This window comes from Tachyglossus aculeatus, chromosome Y4 (genome assembly GCF_015852505.1).
Source record: "Tachyglossus aculeatus isolate mTacAcu1 chromosome Y4, mTacAcu1.pri, whole genome shotgun sequence".
NCBI classification, from domain to species: Eukaryota; Metazoa; Chordata; class Mammalia; order Monotremata; family Tachyglossidae; genus Tachyglossus; species Tachyglossus aculeatus.
Window position 1 is genome coordinate 9,105,816 of NC_052096.1, and position 21,518 is coordinate 9,127,333.

The 21,518-nt window shown below is 49.2% G+C and overlaps 1 protein-coding gene across 2 annotated transcripts in view; it reads left to right on the forward strand.

Moving 5' to 3' along the window:
• Positions 1-2,326: 2,326 nt before the first annotated feature.
• Positions 2,327-21,518, forward strand: part of SPTA1 (spectrin alpha, erythrocytic 1) — a 61,691-nt gene continuing 42,499 nt past the window's right edge. For both annotated transcript variants that reach the window (XM_038768341.1, XM_038768342.1), the window contains exons 1-15: positions 2,327-2,566; positions 4,353-4,478; positions 5,652-5,792; positions 5,926-6,072; positions 7,038-7,171; positions 7,783-7,927; positions 9,453-9,607; positions 9,989-10,124; positions 11,310-11,411; positions 12,508-12,645; positions 14,569-14,679; positions 16,100-16,177; positions 16,540-16,695; positions 17,676-17,880; positions 20,283-20,464. In XM_038768341.1, the coding sequence (XP_038624269.1) occupies positions 2,327-2,566; positions 4,353-4,478; positions 5,652-5,792; positions 5,926-6,072; positions 7,038-7,171; positions 7,783-7,927; positions 9,453-9,607; positions 9,989-10,124; positions 11,310-11,411; positions 12,508-12,645; positions 14,569-14,679; positions 16,100-16,177; positions 16,540-16,695; positions 17,676-17,880; positions 20,283-20,464 (2,196 nt within the window). The remainder of the gene's footprint in view (positions 2,567-4,352; positions 4,479-5,651; positions 5,793-5,925; positions 6,073-7,037; positions 7,172-7,782; positions 7,928-9,452; positions 9,608-9,988; positions 10,125-11,309; positions 11,412-12,507; positions 12,646-14,568; positions 14,680-16,099; positions 16,178-16,539; positions 16,696-17,675; positions 17,881-20,282; positions 20,465-21,518) is intronic.

The following is a 21,518-nucleotide window of genomic DNA, read 5'->3' on the forward strand; positions in this document are numbered from 1 at the left end:
CAGAGATAAGCCGTGGGCGGGGGTCCAGGAGAGAGACAGAAGCGCCCCCCCCCCCCCCCGTCTGTTCCCTGCTGATAACGGGGCTCAGGCCCCTGGAAATCTTCAGGCCCAAGGGCGCGGGCTGGGGAAAGGGCGGGCTGGCTTTGCATTGCCCGCTCTCACGCACTCACAGACACACATACATTTGCACAGTTCTCACACTCTCACAATCCTCCCTTCCCCTACCGGGGGCTTCGCTGTGGCTTTGGGGGTCCGTGTTCTCAGGAAGGAAGGGGCCGTTCGCCGGGGGTCGCCGTGAGTAACCGCCCACCAGCCGGCTGTTTAACCACAGCTGCGAGGAACCTCTCCGGGTCTCAGTTTCCCACCTGTTCGAAGGGGAGAGCCGACCCCTCCCCCGTTTCCTCTCTTTTCTTCCCCTTCTCCGTTTTTCCTCTCTCACCTCTGTCTCTGGGCCAGGTGAAAAGTGACTATAAAGTACCATCGGTGTTGTGACTGTTGGGCGGGGGGGGCTTTGGCTAATTGCCCCAGGGATTTCAGGACCCCAAGGGAGCCCTGCTCTTCAAAAAGTCTCCACACCCCTGCCAAAATAAACCGCTTTCAGCTGCTCTCCCTCGAGTCTTTGCAACAGTGCCGAGAGAAGGAGGGAGGCAGAGACAATGAAAGACAGAGATAAATAGAGCAGCAGAGGCAGAGACACAGGGTAGTGAGAGACAGAGAGAGGAACAAAGAGAGTGACAGACAAACAGGGACCGAGATACAGACCCTGACAGAGAGGCAGGGAAGATTGTAAGATCGTTGTGGGCAGAGGATGTGTCTGTGAACTGTTATACTGTACTCTCCCAAGCGCTTAGTACAGTGCTCTGAACACAGCAAGTTCTCAATAAATATGACTGATTGGTCTAACCTTCAGCTCTGCCCTGTGCCAAGTCTACCAACTTCTCACCCTCTGTTAGATACCCAGCTCCTCCCTGCTCTGGAGGAGTGGAGCTCTCTCTCTTTTTTATGGTACTTTAAAGCACTTAGTGTATACCAGGCACTATACTAAGTGCTGGGGTAGATACTAGCTAATGGTGTTGGACACAGTCCCTGTCCACATTGGGCTCCCAGTCAAAAGCCCCATTTTACAGATGAGGTAACTGAGGCACAGAGAAGTGACATGACTTACCCAAGGTGGTAGGCATGTTCCCTGCCCACAATAAGCTTGCAGTCTGTAGACCACAACCCCATTCTCCTCGCCCTGTGGACCCCCTTCACCCAGTTTGCCCCCCCTAAGGTCTTTGATACCACCCCATTTGCCCTGGCCCCCTGCAGCACTTATACCCCTTATATACTTATATACACTTATATACACACAGAGAAGCGGCATGGCCTAAAGGAAAGAGCAGGGGTCTGGGAGCCAGAGGACCTGGGTTCTAATCTTTGTTTACCACTTGTCTGCTGCATGACCTTGGATAAGTCACTCGGCCTCAGTTCCCTTAACTGCAAAATGGAGATTCAATACATGCTCTCCCTCCTACTTAGACTATGTGCCCCTTGTGGGACCCAATGTCCCACAGTCTTAATTCCCCTCTCACAGATGAGGTAAATGAAGCACAGGGAAGTGAATGACTTGCCCAAAGTCACACAGCCATCAAGTGGTGGATCTGAGACTAGAACCCAGGTCCTTCTGGCTCACAGGCCCAGGTTCTATCCACTAGGCCAATCAGTCTATCAATCACATTTATTGAGAATTTACTGCTTGCAGACCACTGTACTAAATGCTTGGGAGAGCACAAAATAATAAAGTTTGTAGACAAATTTCCTGCCTACAGTGAGCATACATAAAGGGGTAGATAGACATCAATATAAATAAATTATGGATAAGTAAAGTGTACACATCCTTAATTTATTTCAGAGTCTGTGTCCTCCACTAGACCGTAAACTCACTATGGTCAGGGAATGGGTCAAACGACTTTGTCGTACTTTCCCAAGTGCTGAGTACAGTGTTCTTCACACAGTAAGTGCTCAATAAATACCATTGATTGATTGGGGTTGAGGGAGGGGGAGTAAAGGGAGCAAATCAGGACAAAGCAGAAGGGAGTTGGCCTTGCTGCTTCTCTGGATTAGATGATAGATTCATTCATTAATTCAATTGTATTTATCAAGTGCTTACTGTGTGCAAGGCACTGTACTAAGCATTTGAGAGAGTACCATATAACAATAAACAGACACATTCCTTGGTCCCAAGCATAGCTCCACGCACCCTCTCCAGTGACCTGCCCAGTGCTCCGCATAAAGTAGGAGTTCACTATCTCCCCCTGACTTGATGCCTTTCTCTCCGGCTCAGATGATGCAGACCAGTGGGGTGAAGGTGCTGGAGACGGCGGAGGACATCCAGGAGAGACGCCGGGAAGTACTCAAACGCTACTACCGCTTTAAGGAGCTGGTGGCTGAGAGGGGCCAGAGGCTTGAGGATTCCTACCATTTCCAGGTCTTCCGGCGGGATGCCGACGATCTGGAGAAGTGGCTCATGGAGAAAATCAAGACCGCAAGCGATGAGAGCTACAAGGACCCCACCAATATACAGGTGACCCCCCACCCCCTTTGGGGGTGGGAGAGGGGCTCCCCCTCAGTCCGGTCCCCCCGGGGGTCTTCAGGAGGACACACGGGGAATCAGAGGGGCATTGGTTGTCAATTCTGGGCTGAGGAGACAGGCCTTGCTCCTGTCTGAGGGCGGGGAGCGACCCTGCTCACCAGAGGCCTCCATTCAAATGGTCCACAGCCCCTGACCTGAAGGAGGAGAAGTAATAGTAGGAGTCATACTAGTAGTTAAGATGGTAGTAGTGATGGAAGCCCCTGCGATGGTAGTAGTAGCAGCGGTAATATTTGAGAGGAGTAGTTACTTGTAGTATCTGAGGTAATAATAATTATGGTATTTGTTAAGCACTCACTGTGTACAGGCATTGTACTAAGTGGTGGGTGGATAAAAGCAAATCGAGTTAGACCCAGTCCCTGGCCCACGTGGGGCTCACGATCTCAATCCCCATTTTCCAGATGAGGTAACAGAGGCCTGGAGAAGTGAAGTGACTTGTTAGACCATCAATCCATTGTGAGCAGGGATTTTCTGTCTTTATCATTGTATTGTACTTTTCAAGCATTTAGTGTAGTGCTCTGCAACTGTAACTGCTCAATAAATACGACTGAATGAATGAATGAATGACTCGCCCAAAGCCACACAACAGACATGGGTCAGAGCCGGGATTAGAACCTGGGTCCTTCTGACTCCCAGGCCTATGCTCTTTCTAATAATAATAATGGCATTTATTAAGTGCTTACTATGTGCAAAACACTGCTCTAAGCACTGGGGAGGTTACAAGGTGAACAGGTTCATTCATTCATTCACTCAATCGTATTTATTGAGCACTTACTGTGTGCAGAGCACTGTACTAAGCGCTAAAATTGTCCCACGGGGGGCTCACAGTGTTAATCCCCATTTTACAGATGAGGTAACTGAGGCACAGAGAAGTGAAGTGACTTGCCCAAAGTCACACAGCTGACAAGCGGCGGAGCCTGGATTTGAACCCGTGACCTGTAACTCCAAAGCCCGTGTTCTTCCCACTGAGCCACGCTGCTTCTCTGCATACTACGCTGCTTCTCAGCATAGTAGATGGTAGTAATAGTGGTAGAGAAGCAGCATGGCTCAGTGGGAAGAGCACGGGCTATGGAGTCGTAGGTCATGGGTTCAAACCCCGGCTCCGCCAATTGTCAGTTGTGTGACTTTGGGCAAGTCACTTAACTTCTATGTGCCTCAGTTACCTCATCTGTAAAATGGGGATTAAGACTGTGAGCTCCCCGTGGGACAACCTCATCACCTTGTAACCTCCCCAGCGCTTAGAACAGTGCTTTGCACATTGTAAGCGCAAATGCCATCATTATTATTATAATTAGTAGTAGTTGTGGTAGTAGTAGCAGCGATAGCAGTTGGGGAAGTGATGGTATTCTTAGTGGTAATAGTAGTAGTTCCATTGATATATAAATATCAAAATAATGTTATGCAGAATATAATGACTATCAAAATAAATACAGTGCTATACAGGCATTTACGAATGAGGTCTATGAAGAACTTGCAATTAGTCAGTCTTATTTATTGAGTGCTTACTGCATACAGAGCACTGTACTAGAACCTGTAACAGACACATTCCCTGCCCTCAACAAGCTTCCAGTGTAGAGTCTTGCAATGGATCAAGCGCTGTGCTGAGCACTGAGCCTGGAGCAATGGCCATGACCCGCATTTTCCCTTGGGGTCATGGACTCCAGGTCCTCTCTGGACACTGCCCCCTCACTTCACTAATGTCTCATTTCCCTGGTGACAGAGCAAGTACCAGAAACATCAGTCCCTGGAGGCCGAGGTGACAGCCAAGTCCAGGGTCCTCCCGGACCTGGAGGAGATCCAGATGAGTCGTTTCACTGAAGGTCACTTTGCCCACGAGGAGACAAAGGTGAGGAAAAGTAATCGTCGCCCTGGAAATCCCAGTTGCTACTGTGTGCTCTGAGTGGGATTGGTCAGGGGGGAGGGGAAAGGGTCTCTCCTTGTCTCCCTGCCCCTGGTCAGCCCCTGAGGATCCTGAAACAGTCACCACTGAGGGTGCTGATTCGGGGCCTCATATGGCGGGGGAGGGAGAAGGGGTCAAATCCCTCCATCCCTCTCCCCAACTTCAGATGAGGGTATCCCCCACTTCCTTATTCTCCCTCCACCTCTCCATGAGGAGCAGTGTGGCCTAGTGGAGAGTTCCTGGGCCTAGGAGTCAGAAAGACCTGGGTTCTAATCCCAGCTCTGCCACTTGTCTGCTGTGTGACCTTGGAAAGTCACTTCACTTCTCTGTGCCTCCGTTCTCTCATCTGTAAAATGGGGATTAAGACTGGGAGCCCTATGTGGGACAGGGACTGTGTCTAACCCAATCACTTTGTATCTACCCCAGCGCTTATAACAGTGCCTGTCACATACTAAGCACTTAACAAATGCCACAATTATTATAAGCCACATGGTTTAGTGGAAAGAACACAGGCTTGGGGTCAGAGGGCATGGGTTCGTATCCCAGCTCCACCACTTGTCTGCTGTGTGACTTTGGGCAAGTCACTTCACTTCTCTTATTATCATTATTATTAATATTAATTATAGTGTTATTATTACAATCATAATTATCATTATTATTATTGTTATCATCATCAGAGAAGCAGCGAGGCTCAGTGGAAACAGCATGGGCTTTGGAGTCAGAAGTCATGGGTTCAAATCCCGGCTCCACCATTTGTCAGCTGTGTGACTTTGGGCAAGTCACTTAACTTCTCTGTGCCTTAGTTACCTCATCTGTAAAATGGGGATTAAGACTGTGAGCCCCATGTGGGACAACCTGATCACTTTGTAACCTCCCCAGTGCTTAGAACAGTGCTTTGCACATAGTAAGCACTTAATAAATGCCATTATTATTATTATTATTATTCTCTGTGCCTCGGTTCCTTCATCTGTAAAATGGGGATTAAGACTGTGAGCCCCACGTGGGACAACCTGCTTATCTTGTATCTACCCCAGTGATTAGAACAGTGCTTGGCACATAGTAAGTGCCTAACAAATACCATTATTATTATTGTTATCATCATTATTATCCCTCATTTAGAATCACGTGGAGGAATTGAGGCGCCTGTGGGACTTTCTTCTGGAACTCATTAAGGACAGAGGGACAAAGCTCTTGAAAGTTCTTGAGCTGCTGCAATATCTGCAGGAGTGCGCGGACATCTTGGAGTGGATCAGCGACAAGGTAGGATCGGCTGGCAGCCACGAGTAGGTGGTATTTATTGAATGTTGACCACGGGAGAATGTGACCTGACAGCGTCAACCAATCAGTCAATCAATGGAGCCGTTGATGGGTGGGGTGGTGTCACTCCCTGCAGGAAGCTATTGTCACATCGGAGGAGCTGGGCCAGGACTGGGAGCGGGCTGAGGTGCTCCACAAGAAATTTGAGGAATTCCAGACTGACCTGGCCACCCGCGAGGGGCGGGTCCAGGAGGTGAACGACTTTGCCGACAAATGCACACAGGTAATAAGATCAATCAATCAACCAGTGGTATTTATCTAGTGCTCACTATGTGCGGAGCACTGTACCGAGTGCTGGGGAGAGGGCCGTACAGCGGAGTTAGTGGGCATGTCTGCTGCTGACGGGGGGGCCGAAGGGAAGCAAGAGCTTCCTGGAGTCCTTGGGCTGTGAAGCAGCCGGCAAGGAATGGAAAGGTTCATCTTCCAGGATGCTTCTGGGGGAATGGGGAAAGGAAGAGATGGATTGAAAGCCATCAGGCATGGAGAGGGTGATAATCAATCAATCGTATTTGTTGAGCGCTTTCTGGGTGCAGAGAAGTGTACTAAGTGCTTGGGAGAGTACAATTATTATAGAGTTGGTAGTCACGTTCCCTGCCCACATACAGCTTACAGTCTAGAAGCAGAAACAGACATTAATATGAATACATTAATGATGAATATGGACACCAGCACTGTGGGGCTGAGGGAGGGGTGAATAAAGGGTGCAAAACCAAGTGCAAGGGTGACACAGAAGGGAGCGGGAGCAGAGGAAATGATCACCCCTCAATCAACCAGTAGTAATCAATCCACAATATTTATTGAGTGCTTACTGTGTGCAGAGCACTGAACTAAGCTCTTGGCAGAGCACAATATAACAGTCTCATTCCCTGCCCACAAGAAGATTCACTGAAGGCCTACTGTGTGCAGACCATTGTTCTGAGCACTTAGAAGATTCCAGTAGTTAGTAGACATGGTCCCTGCCCTGAAGGAACTTCCCTTAATCAATCTGTCAATAATATTGAGAATGAGAAGGGGCTAATTCAAGGCCTAGACCACAGTGCTTCCACAATGGCACTCCCTAAGCTCTTAGTACAGTGCTCTGCACACAGTAAGTGCTCAATAAATACGATTGAATGAATTCCCTCAGCAAGGCGCTGGGTGGATCTGGGGGTCCCCTGAGCCCCGCTCTGACCTACCTCGCTCCCACAGGAGAACCACCCCGAATTGACTTTGATCAAGACCAAGCAGGATGAGGTCAACGCCGGGTGGCTGCGTCTCCAAGGGCTGGCACTACAGAGGCGGGGGACCCTCAGCGATGCTGCCGACTTCCAGCGCTTCAATAGGTGACCTCTGGTCTCCCCCGCTCTGCCCCCTCTCCCGGGGTCAGGAGGGGTGGACCAACTGGGGGAACTTGTCTGGACCCCATCCCTACCCCAAGATCCCAACGGGTTCTGAGCAACTTGGGGTGGTATAGGTGTGTCCTGGAGAGGGCACCCTCAATGAATCAAACAATCAGTCGTATTTATTGAGCACTTACTGTGTGCAAAACTCTGATAGACACACTGACCCAGGTACTGGTGGGGGGAGGGGTGGCTCCTAGCCACTTGCTCCACCTATAATAATAATAATAATAATAATGATAGCATTTATTAAGCGCTTACTATGTGCAAAGCACTGTTCTATGTGCTGGGGAGGGTACAAGGTGATCAGGTTGTCCCACGGGGGGCTCACAGTCTTCATCCCCATTTTTCAGGTGAGGTAACTGAGGCCCAGAGAAGTTAAGTGGCTTGCTCAAAGTCACACAGCTGGCAATTGGTGGAGTCAGGATTTGAACCCATGACCTCTGACTCCAAAGCCTGGGCTTTTTCCACCGAGCCATGCTGCTTCTCACCCATGCCCCCTAGCCAGCCCTGGAGGGCATGGCCCATCTATGTTTGGGGGGGTGTCATTTCAGGGATGTGGCGGAAGCCATCCAATGGCTCAAGGAGAAAGAGCCTCTCGTGGCCTCAGAGGACTGGGGTAGTGACCTCGTCAGTGCCGAGGCTCTGTTCCACCGGCACAAAGGGCTGGAGAGGAACCTGGCTGTCATGGAGGACAAGGTGAGTGGGCGGGGATCTCCACCAGAAAGGTCAAACGATGCAGTCCCCTGCCTCTGGGCAGATGCTACCTATCAGCCTTTAGACACTGCCTCTAAATTCCCTCTAGTAGGAGGCAGTGCAGAAAGACTGCAAAGAGATCAATCAATCAATCGTATTTATTGAGCGCTTACTTTGTGCAGAGCACTGTACTAAGTGCTTGGGAAGTACAAGTTGGCAACATATAGAGACAGTCCCTACCCAACAGTGGGCTCACAGTCTAGAAAGTGGGCTCACAGTCTAGATGCAAAGACTAACTGAAGGAGTAGTCGAGGTAGAAGGAAAAGACTTTATTAAGCTGTGTGTAGAGTACTGTGCCAAGTGTTGGGAGAGAATACACAGCTGGGAATTAGACAAGCTCCTTGTCCCTTGGCTGGAGGTTCCCAATTTAAGTAAGTGCTAGGAAGACCCGTTGTTGTGGGGCAGGTGGTGGTGAAACATTAAAACACAACACAAACAAATATAGAAAGTAGGTTTGAAGTCTTGGTGGGGGCAGAGATGTCTGAGAGAGCATGGGAGAGGCTTTTAGGTCCGGCCCAGCAGGCTTGAAGTATGCTGGGAGTTGTGACCCTCGGTAGCAGGAGGGAAGGTAGTGGCTATAGTGTGCTTTTCTTGGTGGAGACAGAGGAGTCTGAGAGTATGTGGGAGCAGCTTTTATCTCCTGCCCAGCGGGCATGGAGCCCTCCAGGAGCCAAATAAATAAACCAAGACAGAATCAGAGGAAGTGTCAGAGAGAGACAGAGACACTGATAGAAAAAGAGGTGAAAAGACAGAGAATAGAGATAGGTAGACAGAGATAAAGTGAAATCCTGACAGTCTCTGGCAGACAGGGAGACAAAAAGAGAAAAACAGAGAAAGACAGGCAGGATAGAGGCAGAAAGACAGAGACACAGACAGGATGAGAGAAAAAGTTCTTCCTGATATCTCGGTTTCCAGCTGCCCTTCTCTGTGTTTTTTTTTTTTTTTAATATGGTGTTTGTTAAGACCTTACTATTTACCAGGCACTGTTCTAAGCGCTAGGGTAGATACAAGCTAATCAGATTGGACACAGTCCATGTCCCACAAGGGCTCATAGGCTCACTCCCCATTCTACAAATGGGGTAACTGAGACCCAGAGAAGTGAAGTGAATCATCCAAGGGCCCACAGCAGGCAAGAGGTGGAGCCAGGATTAGAACCCAGGTCCTTCTGACTCCCAGGCCCCGGTGCTATCCACTAGGAAGCACCGCTTCTCTGGCATGAACTGTGGTGAAAGGGGGGAACAGAGGATGGTTCTGGGGGCTTCCTGGGCATGGTCAGAACAAGAGATGGAGAAGGGGAGTTGAGCTGGGTCAAGGTCCTGGTTACTGAGGGACACAAACCTAGCAGCCAGAGAGGATTTTGAGCCTGGCTGGACTTCCCGACTTTCCCAGCATCTGGGAGAGCAAGACCAGTGGGTGGAGGAGGGGGCAACAGTTTCAGACTTCTGAGATGGGCACCTGGTCCCTGCAGGTGAAAGAGCTGTACGCCAAGGCCGACAAACTGCAGCAATCTCACCCCTCCGAAGCCCCTCAGATCCAGGAGAAGAAGGAGGATCTGATGTCCAATTGGAAGCGGGTTCGGGAACTGGCCACCTGGAGGCACGACTGCCTGCAGAATTCTTACAGGTGGGTGAGGTGGCCGGATTATGGTGATCAGTGACGCCAGTGGTGGTGGTGATTGCAGTGATGATGATTGTGATGGTGGTGGTAGTTTTGGTGGTGATGGTTATGGTGGTGATGATGGTGAGTGATGATGATTGTGGTGATGGTGATGGTGATAATGATGGTAGTGGTCATTTTGGTGGTGGTGATTTGTAGTAATGATGATCATGATGGTGGTGGTCATTTTGGTGGTGGTGATTCGTAGTGTTGATGATTTTGACGGTGATGATGGTTTTGGTGGTGATGATGGTGATTGATGATGATGATGATTGTGATGTGACACCCTCCTCCTCACTCACCATTGCCTCCATCTCTCCCCACCCACTAATCTCTCCTTCCCCAAAGGTACCATCGCTTCTTGGCTGACTTTGATGAGCTTACCAGCTGGATGACGGAGAAGGTGGCATTGATCAAAGCCGATGAGCTGCCCACCGATGTGGCAGGGGGTCAAGCCCTATTGGACAGGCACCAACAGCACAAGGTACGTCTGGTGGTGAGAACATTGCTGTGGGCATCCTGCCTTGGGCCCGGTACATCCCCAAGATGGCAGAATCTGTGCCAAGGGAAGAGTCTGGATTTTTCTCTTGGGGGCTGGCAGAAAGGATCTAGGGATTGTTAGACCAACAGACTGGCACAGGTGGCATCAGAGAGACCTCTGAGGGCTCACCTCTTTAGAATTTTTTTTAAATGGTATTTATTAAGCACTTACTCTATTCTGGATACTGTATTAAGCGCTGGGGTAGACACAAGCTAATCAGGTTGGATCCAGTCCATGTCCCACATGGGGGTCACAGTCTTAATCCCCATTTTCCAATTGAGGTAACTGAGGCCAAGAGAAGTGAAGTGACTTGCCCAGGGTCACACAGCAGACAGGTGGTAAAGCCAGGATTGCAACCAAGATCCTTCTGACTCCCAGGCTTGGGTTCTATCCACTAGGCTCTGCTGCTTCTCCAATTTAGAAGTTCTGAGCCCACCCAAGGACCCCACTACTCCACCTCGGTGGGTCATACAGCCTTGTAAATAAGGGCTGCCTTTTACCAGCCTGGGTAGATGAATGACACCAACATTCTCTCCTACTCACTTGTCAGGGCTGGCAGGGGCAGGAAGGAGGACAGATTATGTATTGGCTAGGTGGAAGCATCCACTACGGTGTGGAGAAAAGGATAGAGTAGGGCTGGAATTGGATCCAGGGCCAGCTTCCAAGGGTAAACAAGTGGGGTGTTCCACCAGAGAAGGAGACCTCCTACGGGGGGGAGCAGAGTGATCTAGTGACTAGAGCATGGGCCTGGGACTCAGGAGGTCATGGGTTCTAATCCCAGCTCTGCCACTTGTCTGCTGTGTGACCTTGGGCAACTCATTTCACTTCTCTGTTCCTCAGTTTCCTGACCTGTAAAATGGGGATTGAGACCGTGAGTCCCATGTGGGACAGGGACTAGGTCCAACCCAATTTGCTGGTGTCCACCACAGTACTTAGTATAGTGCCTCACACATAATAAGCACTTAAAAATACCATTATTATTATTATTAGTAGTATTATTACTAGAAGTAGTAGGCCATATGTCTGAAGCCACCCCGATTGTCTTCTCTTGCTATGTCTGGGCATGGGTGGGAGGGGGCAAAGGTCACAGATGGGTGACTGAATGGAATCTCTGATTTGTGATCGCAGCACGAGATCGACTCTTACCAAGACCGATTCCAGTCGGCGGAGGAGACGGGCCAGGCCCTTCTGGATGCGAATCATGAGGCCTCTGATGAAGTCCGGGAGAAGGTAAATTGGTGGGGTGGTGGTGAAGACTCCTTGAGCCGGTAGAATTCTCTAGGGGTCATTTAGTCCAACCCCTTTCCTCTGAGAATAACCTCCTCTTAATTCTCCCAGGCAGAGGGAACTCATCCTCCCTTGAGGGGCAGAGGAGGGTGGAGAGGGGGTAGCTCCTAAATCCAGTTCTCCTCTGGAGATCAGAAAGTTAGTGCCCAGATTTTCTCTACTGGAGCCAACACACTGGGATCTCTGATATCCGCTCCATAAAGCAGTGGGTGGGGTTTCACCCCTTCTGTGGCTCTTTTGAGCTGGACTCTCAGACTTGCTCCCCCCAGGCTTTGGACAGCACTTGAAGGTTGCCCATCAAGGCTCAAAAAACTCAAAATGATGACTATCAATCAATCGTATTGATAGTCTTCAAGCCTGTCCCCCTGACATCATCCAAATTCCTACCCCTTACTCAAACTTCACTCTTCTGACAAAAAGTTGGTATGACTTAGTGGAAAGAGCATGGGATTTGACAGTCAGGAAACCTGAGTTCTCGTCCCATTCCCACCACTGGCCAGCTGTGTGACCTGGGGCAAGTGATTTCACCTCTCCAGGCTCCTGTTTCCTCATCTGTTAAATGGGGATAAGACAGATCTCAAGCTCCAACTGGGACAAGAACTGTGTCTGATCTCATAACCTTGTATCTCCCCCAGAGCATAATATGGTAGTAGCAGTATTTAAAGAATACACAGGTAGGAATTATACCAGGTCCCTGTCCCTTGGGTGCTTACTATGTGCTAGGCACTGTACTAAGCACTGGGGTAGATACAACCTAATCAGGTTGAACACAATCCCTTTCCCATATGGTGCTCACAGTATCAATCCCCATTTTACAGATGAGGTTAAGTGAGGCACAGAGAAGGTAATCGACTTACCCAAGGTCACATAGCAGACAGGTGATGGAGCTGGGATTAGAACTCAGGTCCTTCTGACTCCCAGTCTATCCACTGGACAATGCTGCTTCCCTATTCCTTTTCTGATCATTGTTATTATTATTGTGAAAACTGAGATTCTCCTTGACTTCCCCCTTCCTCCTCCCTACTTTCTGCTTTCCAAGATGGCCATCCTGTCTGGGGACCTGTCCTCCTTGATGGCTCTGTGGGAGAAGCAATGGCAGATATACGAGCAGTGTCTCGATCTGCACCTCTTCTACCGGGACAGCGAGCAGGTGGACAGCTGGATGGGCCGGCAGGAGGTGAGTGCGGCAGGACCACCACTTATCTAGCCTCCCACTGGACTCATCGGTCCCCATTTCTGGGGTCAGAGGACACCAGGCTTTGGCCCAGCAGCCCACAATCCCCTGTGGGGCAGTGGCGGCGATGGGGGCAAGGGTGAAGTAGCCAGACTTAACCTCAATCAGTCCATCAGTCAACTGATGGTATTAATTGAGTGCATACTATGTGCAGAACACTATACTAAGCATTTGTGAGAGTTCAGAATAACAGTTGATAGACTCAGTACCTGCTCACTAGGAGCTTACTGTCTACAGTGAACTCCGCTTTTCCTCCCACACCCATGATGCCTCCACAGAATCTCGCTCCCAATCAATCAATGAGATTTATTGAGAGTTTTTACTGGGTGCAAAGCACTGTACTAAGCGCTTGTAGGAGGCCAATATAATAGAGCTGGTAGACACAAGGTGGTTACAGTTTAGGTGGAGAGACAGGTGTTAAAATGAATGAATGAATGAATGAATGAAAATAAATGACAGAAAGGGGAAATGGTATAGAACCAGAGGATGGATGTAAGTACTATGGGGCTGGAGGTGGTCGTAAGCAACAAAGTGCTTTAGGAGAACAGATCCAAGAACATAGGCGATGCAGAAGGGAGGGAGAATAGGGTGGGGAAATGAGAGGTTAGAGAAGGCTTCTTGGAGGAGGTGTGATTTTTAATAAGGCTTTGAAATGAAGTTGGGGAGAGAGACATTCTGTTGGATCTGAAGGGGGAGGAGTTCCAGGTAAGAGGGATGATGTAAGGGATCAATGGTGTGAGAGATGAGATTGAGGAGCAGGGATTATGTTGGTATTGGGGTACTCTTCATCTCCCCCCCCGCCCCATCACCCCAACTCACCCCCTTTGCTCTACACCCGTGCTCCCTACAGCACTTGTGTATATATGTACATATTTCTAATTTGATATGTTTATATCAATGCCTGCTTACTTGTTTTGATGGGTATACATCTATAATTCTGTTTCTTTACATTGATGCCTGTTTACTTGTTTTGATGTCTGTCTCCCCACTTCTAGACTGTAAGTCCGGTGTGGGCAGGGATTGTCTCTCTTTATTGCTGAATTGTACTTTCTAAGTGCTTGGTACAATACTCTGCACACAGTAAGCACTCAATAAATGAATAATAAATTGAATGAATGCACGAGATGATCGAGGTTTGGCAGGAGGGAGAGAACTGATTGGACATAGCAGGTGGAGATCACGTGTCTCAATCGGCCGAGAGCGGGCATCTCTGAGAATCAATCAAGCAACCAATCAATGGTATTTATTGAGCCCTTACTGTATGCAGAGCACTGTACTAAGCGCTTGAGGGAGTACAGTGCAGCAGAGTTGGTAGATCTGTTCCCTGCCCACAGTGAGCTTTCAGCCTCGAGAAGTAACAAGGGACCGGATCCTTGCACCTTGATCATGTCTATCTCGCCATCGACCTTTCACCTACATCTTGCCTCTGGCCTGAGAGGCCCTTCCTCTTCATATCGGACAGACGATCACCCTCTCCACCTTCAAAGCCTTATCGAAGGCACATCTCCTCCAAGAAGCCTTCCCAGACTAAGCCCCTCATTTCCCCTTCTCTCACATCTTTCTGCGACACCCTGATTTTCTCCTTTTATTCATCCCTCTATCACCCCTACAGCGATTTTCTCCTTTTATTCATCCCTCCATCACCCCCACAGCACTTACGTCCACATCTGTAATAAATATATTGAGATTAATGTCTGTCTTCCCCTCTAGACTGTAAACTCACTGTTGTTAGGGAACATTATCTACCAACTCATATTGTTATATTGCACTCTCTCAGGTGTTTAGTACAGTGCTCTGCACACAGTAAGTGCTGAATAAATACAATTGATTGATTGATTGGTCCCTCTCTCTGCTCTATCCCTGCAGGCTTTCCTGGAGAATGAAGACTTGGGAAACTCCCTTGGAAGTGTGGAAGCCCTTCTCCAGAAGCACAATGACTTTGAGGAAGCTTTTGATGCTCAGGAGGAGAAGATCACAGTAAGTTCAGGAAGCTTTTTAACAATGATAGTCATTAAGCACTTACATTAATGCTCTTTGTTAAATGCTTATTATGTACCAGGCACTGTTCTAAGTGCTGTGGTTGATCCAAGCTAATCAGGTCAGACCCAATCCATGTCTCACATGGCGCTCACACTCTTAATCCCCATTTTACAGATGAGGGAACTGAGGCCCAGGGAAGTGACTTGCCCAAGGTCACACAACAAACAGGTGGTTTAGCCAGGATTAGAACCCAAGTCCCTCTGATTCCCAGTCTCAGGCTTAATAATAATAACAGTGATAATAATTATGGTAGTTGTTAAACACTTACTATGTGCCAGCCACTGTACTAAGCGCTGGGGTGGATTCAAACAAATTGGTTGGACACAGTCCTTGTCTGTCCCAAGTCGGGTTCATAGTCTCAATCCCTAGAAGAGGTAACTGAGGCACAGAGAAGTGAAGTGACTTGCCCAGGGTGGCACAGCAGACAAATGGCACAGCCAGGATGAAAACCCCTGACCTTCTGACACCCAGGCTCGTACTCTATCTACTAAGCCATGCTGCTTCTCCGTGGCGTTCTGATATCCCTTATCCTTCTCTCTGCAACCTGGGAAGCTTAGAATGTCCATCATGTTGACTGTGACCATGCCTATTGGGCACTTAGTTTGCGCTAAGCGTTGGGCTGAGTTCAGGAGGAAGAGACTCTTGAGTTAACAGCTGTGGTCAGTGTTGTGCATGACAGGATGAGAAGAAACAGGAATTATGGCCCAACAATTGTGAATGCTAACATAGTCACTACAAATCAGAATCCACAGTAATGTGGACTGAGCTCCTATTGTGTCTGAGGCACTGTACTGAGTGTCCACTATTGGCAGGGCACTGTACTGAGCTCCTGCTGTGTGCAGAGCACTATATTGAGTACCTAATGTGTGCAAGGTAGTGCCAAGTACCAGTCTGTGTAGGTATTGGATTGGGTGAACACTATAGGCAAGACACTATATTGAGCTCCTACTGTGTGCAGAGTACTGTACTGAGTACTTAATGTGTGCATGGTTGGGCCAAGTACCCACTGCATGCTGGTTCATGCCAAGTTCCCAGTGTGTGTAGAGTATTGGATTGGGTGCCCACAATAGGTGGGACTCTGTATTGAGCACCTACTCTGGGTGAGCACCCACTGTGTATGGGGCACTGTATTAAGCTGCTCTGGTGTGCAGAGCATTGTCCTTCCTCCTTTAGAAGGGATATGCAGCATCTTAGGTCTGGGGTCCTTGCCCCTCGGGAATTTACAGTCCAGAGGAGAAGGCGGGTCCTGGGAAGGGCAGGTGATCAGGACGAGGAGGAAGACGATGACCCTTCAGAGGAATGTCCACAAAGATGAGCCTGTAGACTTTGGAGCTAATGCTCTTCCTTCTCTCTCCAGACCCTGGACCAGACGGCAACTAAACTCATCGACAAGGACCACTACGACAAGGATAACATTGCGGACATCCGGGACAGGGTGAGTCTCCCTGGGTGGGGGGTTGGGGGTCATGTCCCAGGAGGGTAGAAAGTACATCCGGGGTCGAGGCGGGGGTGTTCTGGGGTAGAGAGCATCCCGAGGGAGGGGGTGTTCCCCTGGGGGCAGTGAGCCCGGGGAGTGGGGGAGAAGGGAGTCAAGTCTGGGGCATGTGCCCGAGGTTGAGGCGAGGGTGTGTCTGGGGAAGGGGTCACCAATGTCCCTGGTGATGGGACGGTGACTTGGCTGCGGTCCTGTCTGGGGATGGGACCGGTTGTGCCGCGCCTGCTGGAGGGGTGAAGTTTGGGGCTGTCAGTGTGTCTGGGTATCCTGGCTTATGTGGGGATGGTGGGTGTCATGGGCAGCTGCTGGCTCGGCGGGACGCCCTGAGGAACCGAGCCCAGGCCCGCCGTAGGAACTTGGAGGCCTCGAGGCTCCTGCAGCAGCTGTTCCAAGACGCGGATGACCTGAAGGGTTGGATCACCAAGAAGACCAAGGTGGCTGCAGACGAGGACCAGATGGTATGTCGGGGGTACCTACCCACACATCTCATGCCACCATTCAGGAGGTCCCACAGAGGCAGAGTCCTCTCCATTCTGCACAGTGATGGTGGGAAGGGTGGAAGGAGGGGAGCATATTTTTAATAATTATGGTATCGATTAAGTGCCCACTATATGGTCAGCGGTGTCGTAGATAAATCTTGGATTTGCACCCTGCATTCACCCCTTCCTCAGCCTCACAGCACTTGTGTCCCATATCTGTAATTTATTTATATTAAAGTGTGTCTCCCCGCTATATTGTACGCTCACTATGGGTAGGGAATGTGTCTACTAACTCTGTTGTTATAAGTCAGTCATATTTATTTAGTGCTTACAGTGTAGAGAGCACTGTACTAAGTGCTGGGAAGAGTATAGTATAACAGTATAACAGACACATTCTCTGCTCACAGTGAGCTTACAGTTTACAGTGCTCTGCACATGGTCAATCAATCAGTGGTACTTATTCATTCAATTCATTCATTCAATCGTATTTATTGAGTGCTTACTGGGTACAGAACACTGTACTAAGTGCTTGGGAAAGTACAGTACAACAATAAACAGCGACATTCCCTGTCCACAAATTTACTGAGGGCTTACTGTGTGCAGAGCACTATTCTAAGTGTTTGGGAAAGTACAACATAACAGTACTAATAGACACATGCCCTGCCCACAATGAGTTATCATTGATTGATTGATTGACACAAGATGACCAGACCAGATGGGACATCTGAGAGGGAGGGAGGGTGGGACAATTTTATCCCCATTTTACAGAGGAGGAAACGGAGGTTCAGATCAGAGAGGCTAAGAGAACCCTCCCAAGCTCACAGATCAGTGGAAGAGAGGGGACTAGAACCCACCTCTCTCAGGACCAGCCTCCTTCCACTAGGCAACACTGCCTACCAGGGATCCTTGCTGGCTCGACGGCTGTATTGACAGATGGTTTGCTCCTCATCCACCCCCAGGATCTGCAGAATGTGAAGAGCCGGGTCCAGAAGCAGCAGGTGTTTGAGGAGGAACTGAGGACCAACCAGAGCCGCCTGAATGCCCTGGAGGAAATGGGGCACGAGATGATCGAGGCCGAACACTATGCCGCCGACAAGGTCGCCTTCAGGGTGGGCGAGGTGTCCGGCCTGTGGAAGCAGCTGCTGGACACCATGAAGCTGAAAGGTCAGAGGAAGGGGCTGGGCTCCCTGTCTCTACCTGGAGCTTAGGGTGGGGGAAGAGTGGGGTCTCCACTAAGAATAATAATAATAATGGCTTTTTTTAAGCACTTACTAAGTGCCAAGCAAGGTTCTAAGCACTGGGAGCGATACAAGGTGATCAGGTCGTCTCATATGGGGCTCACAGTCTTAATCCCCATTTTCCAGATGAGGGAACTGAGGCCCAGAGAAGTGAAGTGACCTGCCCAAAGTCACACAGCTGACAAGTGGTGAAGTAGGCATTAGAACCCATGACCTCTGACTCCCAAGCCCAGGCTCTTTCCACTGAGCCACGCTGCTTCTCTAATCCAGAATGAAGGGAGGTGTCGGGCTCCCCATCCCTGCCTGGTCCCCACTAATCCAGAGGGAAGGAAAGTCAGTCAATTGTATTTATTGAGCGCTTACTGTGTGCAGAATACTGTATTGAGCACTTTGGAGAATACAATATAACAATATAACATATTTCCTGCTCACAACAAGCTTACAGTCTAGAGGGAGAGACAGACATTAATATAAATAAATAAAATTACAGATGTAGACATAAGTGCTGTGTACAGAAGAGAGGGGCTAGGCTCACTGTCTCTGTTTGGCCCCTGGTGGGTGGGGGGGGGCACTAATCCAAAGGGAAAGGAGGGGGAATTAATTGCAGCTGGGATGTGCCCAGTGGACTTCCCACAGGCTCCCCCTCTAGACTGTGAGCTCATTGCCGGCAGGGAATATGTCTACAACTCTGTTGTATTGTTCTCTCCCAAATGCTTAGTACAGTGCTTGCACACCCTAAGCACTCAAGAACTTGATTAATTGATTGAGGCTAGGACCATCCAGTCCATTTTTTTTTCAGTGGTATTTGTTAAGTGCTTGCTTTGTGCCAGGCACTGTACTGTGTGCTGGGGTAGACATAAGGTTGTACAGAGTCCATGTCCCACATAGAGCTCAGAGTCTAAATAGGTGGGAGAATAGGAATAGAATTCCCATTTTACCGATGGGGGAACTGTGACATAGAGAAGTGAAGTGATTTGCCCAAGGTCACACAGCAGAAAAGTGGAGGAGTCAGGATTAGAACCCAGGTCCTTCTGAATTCTAGGCCCGTGCTCTATCCACTAGGCCATACTGCTTCAGTTCTCTGCCAACCTACTTCCTGGGACTCCCCTTGGAGATCATCTTATAATAATAATAATAGCTTTTATTAAGCACTTACTATGTGCAAAGCACTGTTCTAAGCGCTGGGGAGGTTACAAGGTGATCAGGTTGTCCCACAGGGTCTTACAGTCTTAATCCCCATTTTACAGATGAGGTAACTGAGGCCCAGAGAAGTGAAGTGACTTGCCCAAAGTCACACAGCTGACAGTTGGCAGAGCCGGGATTTGAACCCATGACCTCTGACTCCAAAGCCCGTGCTCTTTTCCACTGAGCCACGCTGCTTCTCTGTTTCTCCTTCTTGTCTTCTTCCTCTTCCTCCTCTTCCTTCTCCTCCTCATCATCAATGGCATTTATTGAGCACTTACTGTGTGCAGAGCACTGAACTAAGCATTTGGGAGAGGACAATACAACAAAGTTGGAAGACACATTCCCTGCCCATAAGGAGCTTACAAGCTACTGTGTGCAGAGCACTGTACTGAGTGCTTGGGAGAGGACAATAGGGTTAGGAGACACACCCTCTGCCCACAAAGAGTTTACAGTCTATGGTGTGCAGAGTATTGTATCGCAGAGTAGGTTGGGTTTCACCCCTCTTCCCCCCCCCACCCCCCCCCGCCCCCGATCCCTGGACCAGATGATCTTGAATATTAGAAGCAGTAAAGCTTAGTCGATAGAGCCCAGGCCTGGGAGTGAGAAGGACATAGGTTCTAATCCCAGCTCTAGCCACATGTCTGTTGTGTGACCTTGGGCAAGTCATTTAATTTCTCTGGGCCTCAGTTACCTCATCTGTAAAATGGGGATTGAGACTGTGAGCCCTATGTGGGACAGGGACCATGTCCAACCTGATTTGCTTGTATCCACCCCAGCGCTTAATACGGTGTCTGGCACAAAGTAAGCGCTTAACAAATACCACAGTTATTATTATTATTTTTATTATTATTATCTGTAAAATGTAGATTTAGAGTGTGAGCCTCATGTGTGACAGGGACTATGTCCAACCTGCTTAACGTGAATCTACCCCAGCACTTAGAACATGTTTGGTACATAGTAAGTGCTTAACAAGTGCCATAATTATTATTATCTACCCCAGCACTTAGTCCAGTGCTAGGCACATAATAATCGCTTAACAAATACCACAGTTATTATTATTGATGGTGGCTGTATGAGAATGTGAGGGGGACAATTCTCACTCCCGGACCTCCTCCCCTCCCCGCCTTGATCCCCCCCCAACAGGGACCCAACTTCAGGAAGCCAACCAGCAGCAGCAGTTCAATCACACGGTGGAAGAGCTGGAGCGCTGGCTGCAGGACGCGGAGGGTCAGGTGACATCCCAGGACTACGGCAGGGGCCTGGCCGATGTGCAGAACCTGTTGCGGAAACACGGCTTGCTGGAGGCCAATGTCACTTCTCGTCAGGTCAGTCAGTTGGTCATATATACTGAGCAATTACCGAGTGCAGAGCACTTTATTAAGCACTTGAGAGAATACAATATAACATACATATTCCCTGCCTACAACAAGCCTACGGTCTAGAGTTTACAGTCAAGTATCACGGATTGGGGGCTTCCGGACCCCAGGTTCCTGAAGGGAAGACCAAAACAACACTTAGAAGAGCATCGCCAATTTTAACCATGAATGCTACTATAAATTGTCCCCTTTCCCCCTCAGGAATGGAGTCATCTCTTGGTTGGGGAGAAGGGGAAAACTCTTTTATGCTTGACTGTGGCTGTGGATGTGATTGTCAGCTTCTTGAGGACAAGGTCTGATAATGAGGATGGCATTTGTTAAGCACTTACTATATTCCAAAGCACTGTTCTAAGTGCTAGGGTAGATACAAGGTTATCAGATTGTCCCAAATGAGGCTCACAGTCTTAATCCCCGTTTTGCAGATGAGGTAACTGAGGCACAGAGAAGTTAAGTGATTTGCCCAAAGTCACACAGCTGATGAGTGGCAGAGTTGAAATTAGACCCCAAGACCTCTGACTCCCAAACCCGTGCTTTTTCCTCTAAACCACGCTGCTTCTCGGGTTCGGGGGCTGGGGGAAAGGAGTAGTGGGAAATGGGGTAGAGGGAAAGGGGCAGTGATTGGAGGAGGGGGAGAGGAAAGGGGGCAGCAGGGGTTGGAGAAGGGGGAGAAGAAAGGGGCCAGAAGACATTAGAGGAGGGGGAGAAGATAAGGGGAAGAGGGGATTGGAGGAGGGGGAGAGGAAAGAGGGCAGTGGGACTCAGACTCCAGGCCCCTAGAGTATAAAGGAAGACTGGGAGCAGTGTGGGCTAATGGAAAGTGCACGGGTCTAGAAGTCAGAAGACCTGGATTCTAATTCCGACTCCTTCACTTTCCTGCTATGTGACCATGGGCAAGTCACATCTCTGTACCTCAGTTTCCTCATCTGTAAAATGGGAATTAAATAGCAGCTCTCCCTCCTATTCAGACTGTAAGCCCCATGTGGGACCTGATTACCTGGTATCT